The sequence below is a fragment of the Anabrus simplex genome, chromosome X (assembly GCF_040414725.1).
Source record: "Anabrus simplex isolate iqAnaSimp1 chromosome X, ASM4041472v1, whole genome shotgun sequence".
Taxonomy (NCBI): Eukaryota; Metazoa; Arthropoda; class Insecta; order Orthoptera; family Tettigoniidae; genus Anabrus; species Anabrus simplex.
The window spans coordinates 164,535,432-164,559,640 of NC_090279.1; the positions used below are offsets into that span (position 1 = coordinate 164,535,432).

The 24,209-nt window shown below is 40.9% G+C and overlaps 1 protein-coding gene across 1 annotated transcript in view; it reads right to left on the minus strand.

Moving 5' to 3' along the window:
• LOC136886746 (farnesol dehydrogenase) overlaps nucleotides 1-24,209 on the minus strand; it is an 85,654-nt gene that overhangs the window by 3,118 nt on the left and 58,327 nt on the right. The window contains exons 3-5 of the mRNA XM_067159550.2: nucleotides 23,967-24,096; nucleotides 15,231-15,360; nucleotides 6,030-6,185 (exon numbers count right to left, since the gene is read on the minus strand). Coding sequence (XP_067015651.2) covers nucleotides 6,030-6,185; nucleotides 15,231-15,360; nucleotides 23,967-24,096 — 416 coding nt within the window. The remainder of the gene's footprint in view (nucleotides 1-6,029; nucleotides 6,186-15,230; nucleotides 15,361-23,966; nucleotides 24,097-24,209) is intronic.

A 24,209-nucleotide genomic window follows, 5' to 3' on the forward strand; every position in this document is an offset into this window, starting at 1 on the left:
TTTTCATCTATCCTATCTGACCTCCCTTAGTCAACTTTTGTTCTTTTCCGACCCCGACGCTATTAGAGTATTCAAGGGATAGGGAGTGTTTCATTTTCACGGCCTTTGTAGTCCTTGTCTTTGTTTGTCCTACATCTTCATTTTTTCGAAGTGTCGGCCGCTTTCCATTTTTTCTGTGATTAGTGTTATATAGAGGATGGTTGCCTAGTTATACTTCCTCTTAAAACAATCATCACTACCACCAGTTAACTTACAATAACAGTGATAGAGCTGACAGAAGGATAACTAAAGAAAGTGTAATGAATGTGTTAAATTAAGACACTACGTTAAAGAATGCTTCTCTACTGAAGGGACAAATCCCCACAATAATGCTGAGATAAAAGGGGAATAGAAGTGTGTGTGTGCGCGCGCGCGCGCGTGTGTGTGTGTGTGTGTGTGTGTGTGTGTATATATATATTACTTCAATTAAATGTTTTATGCCCAAGGTGACTGTCAGTGCATTCCTAATTCCGGTAACTATTACGATTTTCAGGAGGAAAATTGATCATGAAACTCGGATGTATACCGTTGTAAAGTTTTTGAATAGAGAGTGAATGCACCTAGGAAGGACTGCTGAATTATTCTTATTATTACTCTTTTCCTACCGCTTGTCCCACACCTGTGGGGTCGTGGGTGCGAACTATGTCACACATATGTATGTATGTATGTATGTATGTATGTATGTATGTATGTATGTATGTATGTATGTATGTATGTATGTATGTATGTATGTATGTATGTATGTGGATTTGGCCCTGTTTTACGGCCGGATGCCCTTCCTGACCCCAACCCTATATGGAGGGATGTAATCACTATTGCGTTTATCTGTGGTGGTTGGTAGTCCAGTGTGTTGTGTGAATATGAAGAAGAAAGTGTTGCGACAAACACAAACACCCAGTTCCCGGGCCGGAAGAATTATTCAGAGGGGAGTAAAATCCCCGACCCGGCCAGTAGTCGAACCCGGGACCCTCTGAACTGAAGGCCTAAACGCTGACCATTCAGCCAATGAGTCGGAGCATTATTAAGGGAATGTGGAGAAATAAATTGACAGAGGTAAGAATTGATATATGGTAGTTAGTGACGGAATATAACTTTCTTGAAGTCTGGAGCTGTTAGGTAGGTAGATTATACTTAATATCACATGCATAATGAACCGTCAAATTCTATTTAAATTGTACGTTTTGATAATACAGGGTGTTTCAAAAATGGGGGGGGGGCATAATTTCAAGTATATACCGGATGAGTTGGCCGTGCGCGTAGAGGCGCGCGGCTGTGAGCTTGGATCCGGGAGATAGTAGGTTCGAATCCCACTATCGGCAGCCCTGAAGATGGTTTTCCGTGGTTTCCCATTTTCACACCAGGAAAATGCTGGGGCTGTACCTTAATTAAGGCCACGGCCGCTTCCTTCCAACTCCTAGGCCTTTCCTATCCCATCGTCGCCATAAGACCTATCTGTGTCGGTGCGACGTAAAGCCCCTAGCAAAAAAAAAAAATTCAAGTATGTATTTGTTATATGTAGACAATCAAAATAGTTCATTACAACATGTGTCCGGAAATGCTTCATTTCCGAGTTATGGCCTTCACAACACTGAACTTCACCAGAACGTTTTTCTTCCGCAGGTCATTGTCATTACAGAAGATGTTCAAAATGTCCACCTCCTGCTTGAATACAGACCTCACATCGATGTCTCATTGACCTGGATCGAATGTTTCCTGATCGATGGATTGGTAGAGGTGGCCCGATTGCTTGGTCTCCAGGCTCACCTGATCTGAACCCTCTCGTTTTCTACTTGTGGGGCCATTTAAAATCATCGGTGTATTCGTCTCCAGTGCCTGCTGTGGAAACTCATCGGAATCGAATTGTGGCATCGTGTGAGGACATACTCAATACTCCTGGAGTTTGGGATCGTGTTCGCAGGTCAATGAGACATCGATGTGAGGTCTGTATTCAAGCAGGAGGTGGGCATTTTGAACTTCTTCTGTAGTGACAATGACTTGCGGAAGAAAAACGTTCCGGTGAAGTTCAGTGTTGTGAACTCCATAACTCGGAAATGAAGCATTTCCGGACACATGTTGTAATGCACTAGTTTGATTGTCTACATGTAACAAATACATACCTGAAATTATGGCCCCTATTTTTGAAACACCCTGTATAATATAAATATTCATTTGAGATGTCGGACGTTCCATGCAGGGACAGAGGATGACTACAGTGGTAACTCTCGCTTTGGGGCGTCACGTTTCCGCAGTGTCCGCTGGACTTCTATAGCATGTCCGAGAAGTCTCGTGTTTATTTTTGAGGTTCCATTTATTAACATAATGTTTCTAACATTCATTTCAGGACATTCATTCTCCGTTAATATCCTTAACATTTAAGTGTTAACATTGGCTTTCTTTGTGTTTTGTAAGTATGCTATAGGATATCAAACTTTGTATACTGCATGTATGAAAAATAAGAAAATAATACAATAAACAATACCTTCTCCCAGATCTGTCTGTGGTTTCTGAGATTGTGGGAGACGAGTATTATCTTATCTTATCCTAATACGATTTTCATTGGTTTGCTCTCTGTCACCATTGTGTAAGACTCCCATATTAATTATAAATATATTCGGTACTGATCACAGTTTAATGTTTAATAATGAATTTATGATAGAGACTAGTGGAATTAAATTAAAAGAACTAGTAAGGAAATTAATTGAAGTAGTGCAGTAAGATCGTATAATGAATTGTATCTTTAATATAAAAGAAGTAGTAGAAAAAGTAATTCTTTGGAAGAACACGTTTGGTCACATTCTTCATTTTTGGATCGTATTTAGTTATTCTTGCTGGCGCATTTGGGTGAATTTTAGGTCCTAAACATCCGAACCCTAACGATGATGATGATGATGATGATGATGATGATGATGATGATGATGACCTAATGATCACACCTGAAAGCCGGGAAATGTGTCCATTCTTCTCTTCACCTCCCCCCTGTGGGTGGCGGTGGTAGAACAATACCCACGGTATCCCTTGCCTGTCGTAAGAGGCGACTAAAAGGGACCCCAGGAGCTATGAACTTTGGAGAGTGGGTTGGCGACCACGGGGCCCTTAGCTGGGTCCTGGTATTTCTTCCACTTACATGGGCCAGGCTCCTCAATTTCATCTATTCTATCCGACCCCCTTTGGCCAACTCTTGTCCTTTGTTGACTCCGACGGTATTAGAGCACTCGAGGCCTAGGGAGTCCTTAATTTTCACGCCCTTCGTGGCCCTTGTCTTTCTTTGACCGATACCTTCATTTTTCGAAGTGTCGGATCACTTCCATTTTCTCTCTGATTAGTGCTATATAGAGGATGGTTGCCTAGTTGTACTTCCTCTTAAAACAATAATCACCACCACCACTTCTCTTCACTGCAAAGGTCTTTGGGTGAGCCTTGTAGGAAAAACATTATTTTTTGCTGTCTTGATTTTCAGTAATTTTATTGCTTCCGAATATATGGATTGCCATTATGACAAAACATAACATGTGAATCTTTACAAACCTCCTGAGCTACAAAATTCTTAGCTATGAGGGCACGATTTTCTCGCTCACACACGCATAAAAAGACACATACGGAGATAACTTAAACTTAGGGGACAGTTTGGAGATAAAAATCAATGTTTTGATCATTTTGGCAAAAAAAAAAAAAAAAAAAAAAAATGGAAAGCATTGCGTTTCTTCTTTCTTGTCACAAAGTTATTCCATTGAATTCAAACAATTTATCACTTTAATAATGCTTTCTTTGCCAGTCTGCGCACAGGATAAATGGACGTCACTTGTAAATTTGCTTTCATTTTCCCGCCAATTATCATTTTACGTATCATTCCCATTTTTTCCCGTAATATTCTGCCAGATGTAACACAATTTGTATGGTATATGTATCACCGCTATATTAGGGAACCTGTGTATGGAATTTTTGATTGCAGAATTTTTCAAGTAGTATAGATCTTTACATCCTAAATTTTAAAACATAAAAATTAGACAAATTTTAGTACAATATATCTCTTTATATAAATTATGTACAGATAAATCAATGCACAGTGCTTTCTAAAGAAGTATTATCTACCTAATTCCAAATTTTCATGAAAATCTCAATTCAATTTCATAAAAAAAATTGAATTAAAAATTTCAAAAATTATTTTCAAAAACAATTGTTTTTGAAAAACTATTAATTGTATATGAAATACATGTTCGTGGTATCCCTACTTTTATTTATGTGAGATTCCCGCAAAGTTTCGTGAAAATCCATGCAGTAGGCAAAAATATCTGTTTATCTTCCGACTGTCCCCATAAATAACCTTAAACAAAGGATTTATTCGTGTACTAGAGGGTATAGCAGCGATTTTGTAATATTATTTTCCATTCATTACCTTCAAAGATTTTGATGTTAATGGGGGAGGGTATTTATGGATTTAGTGCCGGGCTGAGTGGCTCAGAGGGTTGAGGCGCTGGCCTTCTGACCCCAACTCGGCAGGTTCGATCTTGGCTCAGTCCGGTGGTATTTGAAGGTGCTCAAATACGTCAGCCCTCATGTCGGTAGAATTACTGGCACGTAAAAGAACTCCGGCGGGGCAAAATTTCGGCACCACGGCGTCTTCGAAAACCGTCAAAAAAGTAGTTAGTGGAGCATAAAATATTATTATTACGTATTTAGTGATTGTGTTTAGATAGTTTAATGGAAAATGTTTGTTTGTGATGCCAAAGTTGTAGGTTTCTACTTTAAACAAATTTATAGTCATTATCAATTTCTTTGCCTCCGTGGCTTAGGCGGCAGCGTGCCGGTCTCTCACAGCTGGGTTCCGTGGTTCAAATCCCGGTCACTCCATGTGAGATTTGTGCTGGACAAAGCGGATGCGGGACAGGCCACAACCGATAAGGAAGTGCCTTGAAGGTGAAACTGGATGAATTATTGAGTTTAATAGTGCATATATATTGCATATATTTCGGATTCATTGTGCATGTTTTCGACTTTCATTGTGCATGTTTTTGCATGTTTTAAAAGCAATGAAACGGTTGAAAGAGAACTGACACTTATCAAGACACTTTTTCATATCATATCAGAAACAGCCATGAAGTTAGAAACACGTAGGTTGTGTTTTCGTTTTTCGCTCGACATATCGAGAATGTGAACCGTGAAATGGAAGGTATTCCAGGATACCTCGGACATGACCTTAAAATAAATCCGGGCTGCGACATTATGGTAGCGGTATATAAATATTTGGCTGATACTGATAATGTTTAACGCCCGAATTCAGATACTGTCCTGCCACATCCGTAGATGTAGAGAGATCATTCTCCGCACTAAATATTGATAGATTGCTACGTCTCATAAATTATGCCCCGGAACAGCCCCGTAGCTGTAACTAATGTGAATGATTATTTTTCACTCAGTTGCTTATTCATGATAATGATTTTATACATTGGTGTCGTGAATCGCGTGAGTCTAGTAAAGGAATCTTACGTTTGCATTTCATAAAAGTGTTTAATAGCATGAAAATAAGTGCAGGGAAAGGCACATGTCACAACTTTTTGCAGCTTCGTTGCATGTTTATATTATTGATTCATACAGCATATAAATCCTATGTCTAGTTACGACTTATTTGTTTGATTGAGTCTCTTTATTATTTATGGCTTTTGTTTATTTCTTCTCGAGTAATTTTATAGTGAGGAATACATACATGGGAATTTAGCAGTTAATCGGTTTATCATTTCGGTTTTAATACTTGTTTTGTCTATAATGCTTCTTAGAGGATGGTTACCCAGTTGTAGTCCTCTTAAAAATAATCACCACCACCGCTCTATAATGTTTCTGATTATTAGCCAATATTTGATTAGAATTTTATTGGGATGAGATGGTTTAGAGTTCGTTTCACGTTTCCCAGTAATTTATTATCAAAATGTTAAATCGTACTAATACCTTATATGCTAAGGCACTATTTTCATTTAAAAAGGATATAAACTCCTTACCTGTACGTGAGGTGGTGTGTCAATGCAATAAAGAACGGCGTCTGCAATGTCTTCCGGAAACAGATGTGGTGTACTGTCATACAGTTCCTGTGCCTTGGCCTTCATGTTAGGAAGATTGTCGACAAATCCTGTCTTCACGAATCCAGGGCTCACACACTAACAAGAAAAGAAACAAACAAAACGATAATTTATTAATATATCCACAGAGAACTGATAATGGAGACTTAAGGGGAAAACCTTCTCGTTTAGAGGCCGATAAAATATACCCTTGAAAGCACTCCATGATGTCCAGCTGTATTGGAATACGTTGTTCACAGGAGACAATGGACATTTTACATTTGGCTGATGTGAAGAACATCTGCTTCTAAGTATGAAAATAACAACAACAACAACAACAACAACAATAATAATAATAATAATAATAATAATAATAATAATAATAATAATAATAATAATAACAATAATTCGGCAAAATTAATCAAGTAAATAAGCTCAAGTACCTAGGAGAAGTATTTCAGCCATCAGGTTTCGATTATGAAGCAAATAAGGAGAGGATCTCAAAATTACAGAAGGCCTATAGACTCACCTGGAACAGATATAACAAAAAAATCAATATCCAGGAATGCAAAATTAAGACATTACAACTCAGGTATCAAACATGAAGCACTTTTACGGTTCGAAAACTTTGATCGTTGAAAGCAGATAACTTATTCAAAACATAGAGAAACTGGAGATGAAAATATTTGGTCCAGTCAGCGCCTCCTAGAGAACAAGGCCTGGCAATACGATTCGTGACGTCACCCGACTGGGCTCAGCCGTGACCACCACGGCTCCGTGCGAGTGGATAGTAGATGAAGCTAATTCCTTACGAAAATTGAAAAATACGCTGGTTAAAGTGCATTCTACGAATATTCTTTCTCGTAGACGCGCATATCGGAAGCGAAATGAGTAATATACCGTAATAATTAGAAAGAACAATTAAAAATGTAAAGAATTTTTTAAGAGTCTTAATACTGAACAACTTTAATAATATGTTTATATGACACTTTCTTACGTATATTTAAGAGTCAAAAATGATCAGTTCCTTTTACAAAACTCGCCATAAGATCTCTCTCTGTCGGTGCGACGCAAAAAAAGAAAAAGCAAGCTTTTACAGAACTGAACTTGCTGATGAAAGGTAAAAAACAACATGTAAGTACAGAAAAAGCTATTAAATAAAAATAATAACGTATAAACTACCTTACTTACAGTATATTAGTAGCAGTCCAGGAACATGCAAGCTGTAATGCTCAGTGTTGTCGGTCATGAAAAGAGGTAAACATTTTTTTACAATAGAAGCCTCACATAAATTAAGGGCGTGAAGAGCACACACAATTTGGCTGTTATGCAAAGAGAATGATTATAGTACATGCCAACAATAGTTTGTTCATCAAGTCATCAAAATTATATTCGCATTCCCTAGTGTAAATAAATGTACTTATATGATTTTGGACCCTGATTCAAATAACCAGAACAGGAAAAAAATTGAAATTCTTAAATTTGAAAAGTAGCATGCCAATTCTTATTACATTTGAACTGACCTTCAGCCAGACATTTTCTGAAATTGTTTTCAATTTAACTTCACCAGGTTGCTTAAAATTGAAATGGACATGAGGTGAACATTATATAAGAAAATATAAAAGGAAATCTCTATGAACAGTAATTGTTAAAATCCTATGAAACCATATTAAGAACTTGCATCCCTGCCATTACATTAATAAAAAAGTAGCAGAACACACACTGAACTACTCATTTCACGCTTTATGAACCAGCTGCACTATATAGATATGACACACATGAGATCAATTAAGTAATTAATCCCCAATTTTTCACAGATGCATGTTAGATTCATTACATAACAAAAGCTGGAAAGAGTACTCTCTCCAAGAGGAAATTCATAACCAGAGTGTGAATAGGCTATAATGCTGGAAGAGGAAATTCATAATAGAAATTCACAATTACTCAAACAGGAATGTTTACTACTGAAGGAACTTACAGTGATTAGCCCTGAATTCAGAGTTTACACATTCCCTTTGAGTGGAATTCATAGAGGTTCATCAACTCAGTGATTAATAATAGTAATGTACTAAAAAAAATTAGAAAGCCTCAGCTTACCACAGACAAAAGGAAAGGATGGTTAATGATTTTGTAGGATATGTGCCACCAAGGTAATGAACCGTATTTGTTAAATGACAAAATACCTGTTTAACATAAAAGGTGCCCTCTCAAATGTAATATCACTCCCTGAAAACATAACACCTGGCAATAAATATGATAAAATAAAAGTGCTCTTGTGTTATTACTGTATTATCTTCTAAAGAAACTACTATGGAAAATAGAGCTACTAAATTTGTTCCTTTTCAGAGCAGTTCCAGTCTTGTTTTACAGATATTGAACTTAATTTTTCTTCAAATTCCTGGAAGTTCTTGAAAGAAACAGTACTGACATGAGCTTCATAGGTCTCTAAACTTTGAGCAAGAGCCTTTGCCAAACTTTCATTGTCTACTCGACAACACCTATCGTCTGGAGCTTCTCGGTGGGCAAATGTGGTATCAGACAAGTACTCTGGGCAGTTTGGAAACTGAGAAGGAACAGCTCCTGAAACGTTTAGACCAAGTTAGAATGCATTCGCCTATAGATATAAATGCGCTCGTCTATTAATTCATGGCACCACTTACTTCACAGGACCATGTCATGTCTTAGATATATCTGGTTGATTTTAATATAAAATGAATAGCACACAAGGAGACAGAGAAAAATCATTGAACTTATAATAATTATACAGAACCTAACATAGTTGCAATAAACACAATAACATTGCTGTCTAGCCTGAACTAAAAATATTAACCCACACTAAGTGGTATTTTCCCTCATGCGATATAATAAACAGAACTGGCTCACTTGCAGTTACGGGGTCCAGCACAGAAGGAATACTTGAAAGCCAATACCTTACATACCTTCATAATTTAGGCCCTATAAGTTTTCCCAGAATATCACTATACCCACAACAGTAGTCCTTTGAAGTAATGTGAATACTCAGCACATTCCAAACTAAATGTAATAACTGGTCAATTCAATACAGCAAATGCTTAAATCAGTAAGATATAAATCACCCTAAAAAATCTACTATTTCATTCATCAATAGCAAAGATATAAGAGACCTATCCACAAACCTTTCACAAGCCTTGGATGAGATAAAGGTGCAGTCAATAATTTCCCATTTCTCTCATCATACATGCTGGTCGTCTTTTCAACCTCAGTTTTGAAATGGAGCTCGCACACCTACAACACAGGGCTCCATTTAGAGGACCATTCCACAACTTAAGTGATTGAATGATTGGAATCATATATAATACACTAAAAACTAAGACTTACCTCTGCAGTTTTGGAAGGAACGAAATCATCCCGGCGAATAGCTCGTAAACACTTAGCTCTCTCCGAGTCGTCAGTTGGAAACGAGAAAACACTCACTTTAGGGCCAGTGCGATAATTGCCCTTATAGTTTTGGAACACTGCATTTTTGAGGCATCGTTATTCATAATTTGAAAAACAGTGATCGCAATTCACAACACACCATTAAAAATAAACTCAGTTCTAACCTCACGTGGTGGCCATGCCGGCACTTTAAACACAATTTATCAATATTAACAATTTATAAGTACTATCACCTTTAACTGAACTTACACTAATAGGAATATTAAGCGAGTGTTAACACACAAGACTCGATTAACATTAATATAATCGATGAAAAACACACATAATAGGGAAACGCGTCCTCATACACCAAGCAGCAACAAGCTGAGTTACTGGCATGGGCCAACTTCAACATACGTCATCAGCTACTCTCATTCGTATTGCCAGGCCTTGTTCTCTAGGAGGCGCTGGTCCAGTCTACTCAGAGGGAATGTGAATGAAACGGAAGTCTCGGAAGCTTTATCAGCATTCTGAAATGATCACCGACAGATCAGGAAAAGGCGATTGAAGTTCTATGGCCACATTCTCAGAATGAACAATGACAGGCTCACAAAAAAAATGAGACCTTGCTCTCTCAGTGAAAGTAAAAAAAACTGGCTTAGTGAAATAGAAAAAGACCTTCAGAAAATTGGCATCCCCCCAGGAAATTATTCAAGATCGACTTCAGTAAAAAGAAAAAATGCAGTCAACAACCTTCATTTTGCTGAGAAAATGAATACCAGGACCAATTAATCATGGACTGAGGAAGGGATGAAAATGTTCACTGCCCACGTGAAGAGATTTTGTGAGAAGAAAAATCAATATCGGCTAAATAATAATAATAATAATAATAATAATAATAATAATAATAATAATAATAATAATAATAATTGTTACCGTGTTTTGGTGGTAGTTATGCATGAAAGAAGGTGCTGGGTGGTGAAGGGGTCTCAAGCTACTAAAGTGAAATTAATTTTAAAATTTAACAAGGTTATATTTTCTTTTCAAAATTAGGTAACAACAAATTGAACAGGTACTTAGTAGCCGAAACACGATTGACAATTACATTTACATAGGTACCCCATTTGGGGCTTCAAAAAGTCAGAAACATAATTCTTGAGCCATGAGCCCAACCTTACAATGAACACCATACAACAAAGGGGCCGAAAACCCCCAAACATGCCAGAAACACCGGCTTCCAATTACATCCAAAAGCCTCCTTGAGGCAGAAACACAATTTTCAAAAAGGGCAACTTCCCCTTAAAATACAAGCCTATCATAGGCCACTCCGAACTCCACCTTTAAGCCGTCCTCAAAGGACATATACACAGGAGCAAAATACCCAATCTACTGAGGTCTGTTAAATGACAAGAAAGTTAATACATGACCTCTAAAATCACAATTTGAGAGGAGGCGAACTTGCACTCCTAATACACTTTGTCTTTAAGACCTATTTTGGCTCTAAGGCCACTGATGCAAGGGCTAATCCCATACTACAGAGGTGACTTAAGAAACTGCTAACTTACATTACTGAAGAATAGGTTGCGAAAAATAAGTTCACCTCAAACAATGTGAGTGGGAGCTCGAGAGGGTTAACACTCTCTATCCCAATATGTCGCTTTACAAGAGAATAGAAGAAAAGAGAAGTTACATTTTAGGAAAAGGTTACATAGGGGAACGCTTAGAACCTGCCCCGAAAGTTAAACTGCTGAGCTGGCAAAGAAAAAAATTTATTAATCGGCCATTACCTTATTGTTGACCGCTGCCGAGGAAAGAGGCGCTTCCCGCCTCCTGCTATGTACTTAATACACTGAAAGATAGAACAGAAGTGGCCCGGAGACCCTAAAATCAGCAGTTTAAATACTCTCGCAGAAAGTTCTAGGCGTTAGGGGAAAGAAAACACCCTCCCACAAAGATTTGATTGGGTAGGACCCCGCAACAGATTCAAGTTGGGGAAAGATACACCAGATTGGTCAGAAATTAATTGAAAAAATTCGTGATTGGATACATTCAAAACAAGGGGAAGAAAGGGGTAAATATTGCCAACTTAAACAATGACAGAAAGAAATTTAACAAAGAACAAACTCCTGAAATTAAATTTTCTCCAACAAAATAGTTCTTTGACTCCGCACTAGGGTGCACTATTGTTGATCTTCAGTAGTGTCCTATAGAAGAGAAAGTTCACACTTCTTAATACAAGCAAGACAAAAGTACGTCGAAAATGACACAGTTCACAAACTCAAAAATTTCCAGGTAGTGACATCTTCTGAGAAATTTGGAAATTAAGACCGTAGATAAAGTTCAGACTTCCTCCAGAAGAGGAGTTTCAACTGGCGCAACTTTTAAATAAACGGTGTGGAGGTGTACCGCCCGGTACAATAATAATAATAATAATAATAATAATAATAATAATAATAATAATAATAATAATAATAATAATAATAATAATAATAATAATAATAATAATAATAATAATAATAATAATAATCAGTGCTGTTTTCTGGCGGTACGCAGTGCAGACACAATTTTCCCCCAGTTTCTTTTAAAAAGAACTGTGATTTATTGACAGAGAAATATAAGTTACTATAAATATTCAAGGAGATGGTATTGTGTTCACGAATTGAATTTTCAGTTTTGATTCTCGCAAGTTAGTACCATGCTTACGTGTTTCATAGGCTTCACAGGTTTGTAACGCAGCCTGAAACAGGGATCTTGTTGACTTTCCGATTGTTTCCAATGTCAGACTATCATTTCTCTATCCGCTTTGCAACATTCAGGTGTTTACGTGAACTTTGAATAAATCTACTGTAAGTAAATCAGTGCGTTGTTAAAAACGGGTAAAATAAGTAGTTATTTTTAGTTAATTAGCAAATGAGCTGGAGAAGTAAAAATTGTAGAAATATATTTGGCTTCCTGTAAAACATAAAACTAGTACCGAAAATACACGTGGTGAGGAGGATCACAAAACCAAAACTGAAGATTCACACGGTCAAACGGTGTGGATTATGGTAATGACTGGCCAGATCATTGGACACTTTCGCAAAAACAAAGAAAAAGCTTCTGCGGGAGAATGACAAGTGGTTTTCCCGTGGTTTCCCACTTCTTCTCCAGGCAAATATCGGGATGGTACCTAACTTGGCCATGGCAGCTTCTTTCCCTCTTTATTACGTATCCTTTCCAATCTTCCCATTCCCACACAAGGCCCCTGTTCAGTATAGCAGGTGAGGCCGCCTGGGCGAGGTACTGGTCTCCCCCAGTTGTATCCCCCAATCAAATGTCTCACGCTCCAGGACACTGCTGGTCCAGGGCTAGCCAACGGACCAGATTATATAACACTAGAAGATCGTAATCATTTGAAGCTAAAACAAGAGTAACTGACATAATACTCGACATTCTTCTGTACCAATCCTGGAACTGAACAGGAAACAAAACAAGACACGTTCAAGCGCTTTGCCACCGAAGAAGGCGTGTGCGCAGTGAAATATTCTTAGTAAGTAGTAAACTCGTGTCCTCATCCCGAGGTGGTGCAGCTCTTTTCAGGCACACCTCCATTGGAGGTGAGCTGCATGTGCCATTTCTACCACATACCAGCCCTCCTGCCATTCTTAAATTTCTGGCAGTACCGGGAATCGAACCCGGGCCCCCGAGGACGGCAGCTAATAACACTAACCGTTACGCTACGGAGGCGGACTTCTTAGGTAGTGTATGTGTATATAAGCTCATCGAACAAAAAATTAGTCAGCCCTGGAGAAATGATTACAAGCATCATTTAATACCGCGTAACTTCGCCTGCCTGGATTCGATTAGGAAGTGATTCCACAAGGTTGTGCGGGTACGTCGTTGAGTATTTGATCGCGCAATTCCACCAAATTTCGGGGATGCTAATGTCGACGTTTTACCCGCTGTTCCAACATGTCCCACAGATTTTCAGTGGGGTTCAAGTCAGGTGACTTTGTAGGCCAATCAGGGTGTTACAGGATGGGGAAATGTTCATAAAACCAGTCACATATGCGTCCAGCCCGATGAACTTTGCTGTCGTCATCTCGAAACATCGGGGTATCAATAGCATACTCATCATGTAGATGTTGACTGAAAGGCATCGTTAAATAAACATGCTGGTTAATATTAGGGGTCACCTCAGTAAGCGCGCCCAGTCCATGATACGAAAACATCGCAGACCCACCTCCGGCTTGAACCTGACCTTGCACACATCCAGGATGAAATGCCTCATTTGGACTTCGACGACGTGTGTCATTGAAATGACGACATTACGTTCCGCCAGTCAGCTACTGTCCACGTTCGATGATTTCTAGCCCATTGAAGACCCGCATCTTTATGTGCCTGTGTGAGCAAAGGCCTCTTGCGAGATGACCGCCTCCAAATGTTCATTGCATGCAGTTTCCGTCGCAATGTTCTCTCGCTAACAGGTTGGGATGGACCTTCATTCACTGGCTGCAGCAATTCTTGTCGGGTTTGGAGGCGATTTTGATTCACAAGCCGTGAAACGCGTCTCTGGTCCCTCTCAGTCAGAATCTTTTTCCGACCATAATTGTGACGTCGTGTTTTGTTGCCCACCACTGCTTGTAGACACGTTGAACAGTCCGCTGCGAAACACCAACAAATCCATCGTACGGCCATGGGCACGGCCAAACAAGATTGTCTCTTTTTGCCACACTGTTAGATCCCTACATCTACCCATGTTGACGCACACTGTCCGTTTGAAACATCAATGTCTCACTGATCGCTACTGCCTTGTGCTCATGTAGAGGTAATGCGCATGCGGGACTCGTTAGCTGCACCATCTGTACAGGCTTAACGATCCATCTGTGCGTGCGCACTAGGGTGACTGATTTTTGTCCGGGACCGGCCCGGTGCCGGATTACCGAAAATGCCGGACTGTCGGGCGGTACCTCTTGCTACGATATAGGTTAAGGCGTACGGCGAAAACATCTGTAACACGGCGTTTTGCTGTAAAATGTTGATCAGCAGAATCATTAGTTTAATAATACACTCCTCTTTTCAATCGTGTTGTTTCTTATTGTCATTCCATAATAATGCCGGAGTTCATCGATGTTTTTATCTGTAAGTTTTCCTTTACCATTTAGAGTCTTTCTATCTGCAACTTCTCTTTTCCTTCTGTCCGCTTTAATTTTTGAAATCTGTTTTTTCATCATATGGTTGGCTTTCCAGTACTCAGTGTAGCACACAGCCTTCCAAACTGAATATTTCCAGAGATAGAGATATTTAAGTAAGTCAATGCATAACAACTGGATTGTATCAGATACATTTGCACTATTAACTTTGAAATAATAAAAAATACACTTCCAATGGTTACGACAAATAATGCATCAAATTGTTCAGGAGAGATCATTATTAAGAGATAATAACATTTTTAAAAATCCTGGAATGGCGTCGGACTGTTGGATGCCGGACTAATGGAATTCTACCGTAATTTTTTATCTTTTAATCATAATATTTACTAATGTTCACCAAATTTCACTTCTGACATTCCCTAAACCCATTATGATATTCTATATAAGCATGAAATTCCACTGATAATCTTGGTCTACGTAACATTGATTCTAATGGTTTTCTTCCTAATTTAAATAATATCGTGAAATATTATTGAAAGATTTCTTCACTCTGATGGTTCTGTGATGATATTGACAGAAGGAGTAACGCAGTGAGGTGTAGAGAGATTATACTCACCGAGATTTTGATTTTGTTGTTGCTGGCGTTGAAATCCTTCCTGAGACCTTCAGCAAGAACTCTAACAGCGTGCTTGGTAGCACCATACATGGCCATTTCAGACCGGGCAGGTAGAGCATGGCCCACTATACTGTAACAACAGAGACAGTGGAAGTCAGTGTGGTTCGAACGAGCATTAGACAGTCGCGAAGCTCTAATAAGAGGAAGGTTCATCCACTTGACAGCTGGAGCGACACTAGCAGCGAGGTAGAGGCAACTTGCTAGCAGACAACAGGGAACGAATTACCACCACAGTCTAAAATGGTCTTAACTTCTGAACCATTCATGCAAATAATGCTCTGACAAGGTTATTGCAATCCTTATGAAATAGTGAAGGAGGTCAAACAATTTATTTCCATGAGGAGTTCGAGGATAATATCGAAATATTTATTTAATCTTAAGGAGTTGTGTTTTTTACCGCGGACTATAACATAAAATCCCTTCTAGAGGGCAACCGGTTCGAAATAGGTACACTGACTGACAGAGCAAATGCAACACCAAGAAGGAGTGGTTCGAAAGGGATGAAAGTTGGGGAAAAAACAGAGACGGCACGAACGAATAATTGATGTTTATTTCAAACCGATATGCAGGTTACACAATGCGCACGGCATCGACTCAGTAGGATGTAGGACCACCGCGAGCGGCGATGCACGCAGAAACACGTCGAGGTACAGAGTCAATAAGAGTGCGGATGGTGTCCTGAGGGATGGTTCTCCATTCTCTGTCAACCATTTGCCACAGTTGGTCGTCCGTACGAGGCTGGGGCAGAGTTTGCAAACGGCGTCCAATGAGATCCCACACGTGTTCGATTGGTGAGAGATCCGGAGAGTACGCTGGCCACGGAAGCATCTGTACACCTCGTAGAGCCTCTTGGGAGATGCGAGCAGTGTGTGGGCGGGCATTATCCTGCTGAAACAGAGCATTGGGCAGCCCCTGAAGGTACGGGAGTGCCACCGGCCGCAGCACATGCTGCACGTAGCGGTGGGCATTTAACGTGCCTTGAATACGCACTAGAGGTGACGTGGAATCATACGCAATAGCGCCCCAAACCATGATGCCGCGTTGTCTAGCGGTAGGGCGCTCCACAGTTACTGCCGGATTTGACCTTTCTCCACGCCGACGCCACACTCGTCTGCGGTGACTATCACTGACAGAACAGAAGCACAGAAGCGTGACTCATCGGAGAACACGACGTTCCGCCATTCCCTCATCCAAGTCGCTCTAGCCCGGCACCATGCCAGGCGTGCACGTCTATGCTGTGGAGTCAATGGTAGTCTTCTGAGCGGACGCCGGGAGTGCAGGTCTCCTTCAACCAATCGACGGGAAATTGTTCTGGTCGATATTGGAACAGCCAGGGTGTCTTGCACATGCTGAAGAATGGCGGTTGACGTGGCGTGCGGGGCTGCCACCGCTTGGTGGCGGATGCGCCGATCCTCGCGTGCTGACGTCACTCGGGCTGCGCCTGGACCCCTCGCACGTGCCACATGTCCCTGCGCCAACCATCTTCGCCACAGGCGCTACACCGTGGACACATCCCTATGGGTATCGGCTGCGATTTGACGAAACGACCAACCTGCCCTTCTCAGCCCGATCACCATACCCCTGGTAAAGTCGTCTGTCTGCTGGAAATGCCTCCGTTGACGGCGGCCTGGCATTCTTAGCTATACACGTGTCCTGTGGCACACGACAACACGTTCTACAATGACTGTCGGCTGAGAAATCACGGTACGAAGTGGGCCATTCGCCAACGCCGTGTCCCATTTATCGTTCGCTACGTGCGCAGCACAGCGGCGCATTTCACATCATGAGCATACCTCAGTGACGTCAGTCTACCCTGCAATTGGCATAAAGTTCTGACCACTCCTTCTTGGTGTTGCATTTGCTCTGTCAGTCAGTGTATATACTATCGGGGAAATTTTTGTAGAGGTTTTTATGTTCTACAATTCGTACGCTTACACTTGGGGTCTATCGTTGGCGGTTCAGGTAGCGTAAGTCAAGAAAGCAAGTGACCGACCATGGTAGAGCGCTGCGCTCGCCTTCTTAGCCCAACTTGGCAGGTTCGATGTCGGTCGGTCGCTCACTTGCTTTCTTGGCTTACGCTGCGTGAACCGTCAGCGATAGACTCCAAGTGTAAGCGTACGAATTGTAGAGCATAGGAACCTCTACAAAAATATCCGCGATGGTATATACCTACTCGTATTTCGAACCGGTCGCCCTCTAGAAGCGATTTTATGTTATAGTCCGCGGTAAAGAAAAATAACTCCTTAAGATTAAATAAATATTGCGATATTATCCTCGAACTCCTCATCGAAATAAATTGTTTGACCTCCTCCGCTATTTCGTAAGGATTACAATAACCTTGTCAGGACATTATTTGCATGAATGGTTCGGGAGTTATGACCATTTTAGACTGTGGTGGTAATTCGTTCCCTGTTGTCTGCTAGCAAGTTGCCTCTACCTCGCCGCATGGAGCGTTGTAGTCGCATCGGATGAAATAATCAGAGCTTCGCGACTGTATACATTAGACTGGCATTAGATCTTTCTTTCTAGAAAACCCTTAACCCGCATAATATTAAAAATATGGTAACACGTTGCATACTGGGTGTATTAGAACTATACCGACAAATAATCAGGGATTCTCTTCGTGTTATGTTAAGAACGATGGTGTAATCGGATTAGCGGAGAAAAAAGTCTTTCCCAGAAAATGGGGTTGCTTAGTTGCTTCCAGGCGCGCGATTCATATTGACGAACTTGCCGTATTTGATATGGCAGAAAGCCAGCCGGTGCTGTCTCGATTGCGGACACAAGAGAGTGCCAGGTCGTTCCAGGGTTTTCCACACGTCTTGCCAATCCAGTTCTACTCTAGATGTGCTATTATGGGGTTTATTGAGACGGAGAAAGGTAAGCCATGTGCTTTATTGCATGGTTATAGTTACAGGCAGTTTAGAATTAGTAGAAATGGTGTTACCACATGGATTTGTTTGAAGGAGAAAACGAAGAGTTGCAAAGGAAAATTATTTACTAAAGGTATGTAACAGAACTTGACCTTGTAATGAAAATCCACAGCTGTTTCCAGTCATTCGACCGGGTCTGGAATGGAATGAATGAAGCCCCATCTAGCGGCGAGGGTAAGAAATATGCCGGCTGACGAAGCCTGTCGCACTTCTCTGGGGGCAATGATTAATGAATGACAGATGAAATGAAGTGATATTGGAGAGTGTTGCAGGAATGAAATATGACAGGGAAAACCGGAGTACCGGGAGGAAAACCTGTCCCGCCTCCGCTTTATCCTGCACAAATCTCACATGGAGTGACCGGGATTTGAACCACGGAACCCAGCGGTGAGAGGCCGGCGCTCTGCCGCCTGAGCCGCGGAGGCTCAAGAATTTAACCTTAACAGGTTTTAATAATTTTAATGTGTTTACCTCCTTGTTAAGTTTCAACTCTGATTCATTTAAACTTTACTTGCAAATATATTAAAATACATATTTACTATTTGTGATCCAATTTCATTTTTTCCAGATTGACAAACATAAAGTGTTATGAACCGTGTAAAAAAGTTTTGAACTTAATTTGATTGTATTTATTAGCAACCAGCCGGCCCCGTAGTGTAGGGGTAGCGTGCCTGCCTGTCACCCGGAGGCTCCGGGTTCGATTCCCGGCCAGGTCAGGGATTTTTTTCTTGACCTGAGGGCTGGTTCGAGGTCCACTCAGCCTCCGTTATTAGAATTGAGGAGCTATCTGACGGTGAGATGACGCCCCCGGCTTCGAAAGCCCGCTGGCTGGCTCAATTATGGGACTAGGTCTTCATTATTTTAAAGGCCGAGTAGTACGGTTAACCGTGCGGGTTCATGGCGCCCGTGGGTCTTCCGAACCCCTGCCGTTAACTTCATGTGCGGAGCTGCACGGCAGGCCTACCTCGAAAACAAGCGAGGTGCTCTAAAAAAAGGACAAGCGGTCCCGGTTATCGCTAACAATGAATCTTTACGCACTTGCACTAGTAATAAAAGTACAATATAGATATTTTATTTCACGAAGGCTTATCTGTAGGAAATAGGTACATCGAGACTACTAATGGTGTGTCTGCAATCGAGACTGTCCACAATAAAGACGCAACCGAAAGGGGAAAACGCTGGAACGAGGTGTTCGCAATCGCGACGACACCAGCCAGCCGCAGCCTGTTGCTGTGCATCAGAGGAGGGACGGAGGGTGAAGCGGGAAGTGGAAGACAGAGGTAATGCACATCCTGATTAAAGTCCAAAGGTCACTCACTACTACTCCGTTGTTAGCTATGTATCAAAGTAGGAGGAGGGCATATTGAACATCTACTGTGATAAAACCATTGGGCGAATTGTTTCCTTCGTTCAGTCTTTCATTCCATTTACAATGTTGTGAATACACAATCGTGGGGCGGCAACGTTGCGTCGTCGAGCATGTTCAATAATAATTAATTAGTTCAGTTGTTCTATAATATCCTTGATAATCCACAGCAATGGAGTAGTGAAACGTATCACGAAGCTCGAGGTTTTAGTAGTCTTCCCTCAGAATTCCAGTTCAATTTAATTAATGTTAGTTTTCAGTGATATATTTTGCATGACCGATTCTCTCTTTGAAATTCTTCGAAGGAAAGCACTGGATGTAAAATTCAGTATTGCCAAAGTGGAGGAAACAAAAAGTATAATTGAAGAAAAAAGAAATGAATTTGAAAACTATGGAACAAATGTCAAGAAAGGAGAGGCAACGTCAAAATGATACCTGTAACAAATATGTACGCTACCGTCACATATATTACGAGATATATCACAAACCTAACTAGAAATTCGGTTCCATTCACTCGCGAAATTAGGATTTTTACAGTTAGTTGATCAAAAGACACGAAGAAAAGTTTTTCTGAAGCAGCATTCTGTTCTTTGAAACAAAATTATGGTCAGCATTTTGACTACACCCGTCTCAGAAGCGAGCTCAGCGTAGCATATTCCTCAGATGAGTACCTTACGATGGGATGTCGGTAGATGTAGAATAGGTCTCGGCCCGTAAGTGGCCACGGCTGGTCCGTGGTTCAACAGCTCTGCAATCTGACTGGTCAACCGGCTCTACGCCTCTGCATTCGGGAGACGGAACAGGGCTGGACCTCATGGCCGGCCCCTACCGTCGGCTGTCCTGAGAATGGTTTTCCGTGGTTTTCCATTCTCCTGCACTAAGGCGAATGCCGGGACAGTTCCTAGTATAGGCCACGGCCGCCAACCCCCTCACCTTCTGTGCGCATCTCCTTCACCGTAACAAATCTCCCGACCTGAGGGACGGCGTTACCGTCTAAGAGGCCCGCCTTCCCCTTCAGGGGAGGAATGAAAACGTTTAGTAGTAGTAGTGGTTACGGTGGGAGTTCTAGAACTTTTTTATTTAAAAAGTAGCGGATTGTCATCTTCTGCCTTTTCTAAACTGTTCAAGTTATTTGCGTGATTTCAACTATCCCATTGCGGCAATTAGGAGAATCCACACGTACTGCAGAAACACACAGGGACAACAATGACTCTCGAACTTGTCTCTGCTGGCGATTGAGAAGACGTTACTAAAATTTAGAACAGGTGAGAATGTAGAAGAATTCTACAACCTTCTCATAGAAGAATCCATTAAGAAGGAGAGATGGATGGAATTGACTTCCATATACGACAAGGCAATGTGAGTTGTTATTTATTTCATATATCTTCTTAGCTTATAATCTGTGCTTCCCTTACTGCAAAAGTCACACGTATCCGTTCGGTTAGTGAGCTCTTCAGTGAATGTGAATGGTGACCACCGCGGACATGTCTTGACATGTTACAGTGTTCGTCTAGCGGAAAAGAAAGGACATGCTTAGCCTTGAAAAGACCAATGGTTCTAACACGTAGCGATGACGCAGTTGGAAGCCGATTTTTTGAAGGTGAACGAGTTAGTATTGTGGTCAGTATACGGTGGAATTCTAGCAAGAGGTTGTTGTGAGTCCCCAAACATGAAACGCTGTGCGCAGGTGATAAGTAAGCAACGAACTAGTGCAAGCAATAGGAGATTGCTTAATCTTTACAATGGTTTGCCAACCATTTCTTACTTCTCAGTTTATGTAACAAATGTTAGGAAAAAATATGACACTTAGAAAGAAGCGATTGAAGTATTTTCGCACCTCTACTCCATCCTTGTACCCTAATGAACATATCTAATAGCATATGACGGATATGATGGATTTTTCAGTTTAATCATTTGGTTACGCATTTTATTGTCAATGATCTTCTGTTTCTGGATTGCTTCTTTTTTAATGTAATGCTGTAAAATGTTGGAGTAGGACGTCCATTGTGTGTGGTGCCAGAAGTTGCTTAGGTTTAAATGGATGTGTAGAATTTGTTTGTTAATTTCCTGTTTCTTTATGTACGCGAATTTAATTCCGTTCCTGATCCATAATGATTGTGATTGAGATGTTGATATTTTAGCCGAAGTTGTTGTGGGTTTAGCTTTTATGGGTATGTACTTACGAACGAGCTTTAATTCTAGAAATTTCTTATTAAATGTAATAGATTTCTCAATGTTCATTATTTTGATTTTAAGTGATTCGAGTTTTTTGGCTTTGTAATTTGCCTGACTGGCCGAATAATTTGTTAAGAATGAAGCCATACTTTTCAGTGTCGACTTAGTTAACTGTAACAAAAACTTTTCAGTCTTTGAAACACACTGCAATTGCAATATAAATTATAACACTATAAACATACCTGTAAAAATACACACTATCATACAAAGAATGACATGCTTCGTTCTACAAGAACATCCTCAGATTCTGTCACATCTCTTAAAATATATATGTACAGTATTGTTTATGTTGCGTAAACTTGTCAATGATAGAGAGTTTAGTGATAATATGAACAAGTAGCTAAGTCCGTTGTCACCAAACACAATTTCAAGACTGTGGTCATGGATAGTTTTGGGTAAAGCACACTGCTCGCGGAGAGGGGAGGGGCAGTGTGCAACGTTGTGGATCTCTCTTATTGGATGTTAAAATCGAGTATACTGTACCGTGGAGAGGGAAGGGGGGAGTAGGGCGGAGCGAGTGGAGCGCTGTGGAACCTTCTATCAACACTGGAAAGGGGAGAGAACGTCATTAACTTACTTCATGTTAAAATGTACTTTTATGTAAAATAGATGAATGCAAATTAATGACTTTAGGTGAATCAAGTAAGGAATTTAAATAGAGACTAACTATTAAATGTTAGTTTTCTCACGATTTATGTACAATAAGTGACAGTAATTGATCAGTTGTTGGATATTGATGATCAAATTATTGGTTCTAACTTGCTTACTGCTTATGCATCACAGGACGCAATGACTGCTGCTAACAAATTATGTTGGTGTTCTAAAAGGAAGGCTAAATTATGGAGGGGACACATACTCGGTGTTGTAATAAATATTAAATCTGAAGAGAGTTCATTAAAATCCCTACCAGATGACTGCGCAGATTTCTCACCATTCCATTAGCGGTCGACCTTGTGAGGCTGTAACCGTTCTCCTACTGTACCCCGCCACTCTCCTCATTCAGCATATATCTCTCTTTTATTTCTAAGGGGTAGGCCCGCCCTACCCCCTCCTCTTCCGGGAATGTCAGGCTCTCCCTTACCAAATACTCCTTACTATCACTTACTGTACACAAATCGTGAGAAAACTAACATTTAATAGTTAGTCTCTGTTTCAATTCCTTACTTGATTCACCTAAAGTCATTAATTTGCATTCATCTATATTACATAAAGGTACATTTTAACATGAAGTAGGTTAATGACGTTCTCTCGCCTCTCCAGTGTTGATAGAAGGTTCCATAGCCCTCCACTCGCTCCGCCCTACTTCCCCCTCCTCTCTCCACGGTACAGTATACTCTGTTTTAACATCCAATAGGAGAGATCCACAACGCCTCAACGCTGACCATTCAGCCAAGAAATTAAAGGAAAGAATAAGCTGATAAGAAAGCAGCTTCAACTGGAGCAAGGAACCGAAAGCGGATCGTTCAAATTCCTTTTTTTTAAACTTTCTTTCTTAATCTGTCCCCCCTCCATCCGAAAGATTGGTTTCTCCCTGGGACTCAGCGAGGGATCTCCCCTTTACTGCCACAAGGGTAGTGTCCTGGAGCGTGAGATTTTGGGTCGGTGGATACAACTGAGAAGGAGGACCAGTACCTCGCGCAAGCGGCCTCACCGGCTATGCTGAACAGGGGCCTTGAGGAGGGATGGGAAGATTGGAAGGGACGGGCAAGGAAGTGGGAAGGAAGCGCCCGTGGTCTTAATTTCGGTACCACCCCGGCATTCTCCTGGAGGAGAAGTGAGAAACCATGGAAAAACACTCCGAGGGTGGCTGAGGTGGTAATCGAACCCACCCCTACTCAGTTGACCACCCGAAACTGAGTGCACCCCGTTCCATCCCCCGTACCACTTTTTCAAATTTCGTGGCAGTGCCGGGAATCGAACCTGAGACTACGGGGGTGGCAGTTAATCACACTAACCACGCGGATCCTTTTTGAAATACTTCCTAATTTCGGACGGCTAAAATGGAATAAAGAATAATAAATAAAAATATAATTTTTGCCCACGAAGTGGGAGGGCGACTACCCTCCGTCGCCCCGCCCCCCTCGCCCTTTGATCGCCCCCAACTGGCCAAGAAAGAGAGTAAGTATATGGAGATATTCTCACCTGCAGATATGTACCACGTGACCGTCGTCTACACCTCTCGCGCGCATGCTCTGTACGGCTTCTCGCGTGCACACGGAGAGTCCTACCACATTCACATCCAGCATATGTTTCCACACGTCCGTCTTCGTATCTGTGAACAGGGAAATATGATCTCTCTTCAGGAACAAACACTGATAGTGGCATAAAGAGCTATAATAATAATAATAATAATAATAATAATAATAATAATAATAATAATAATAA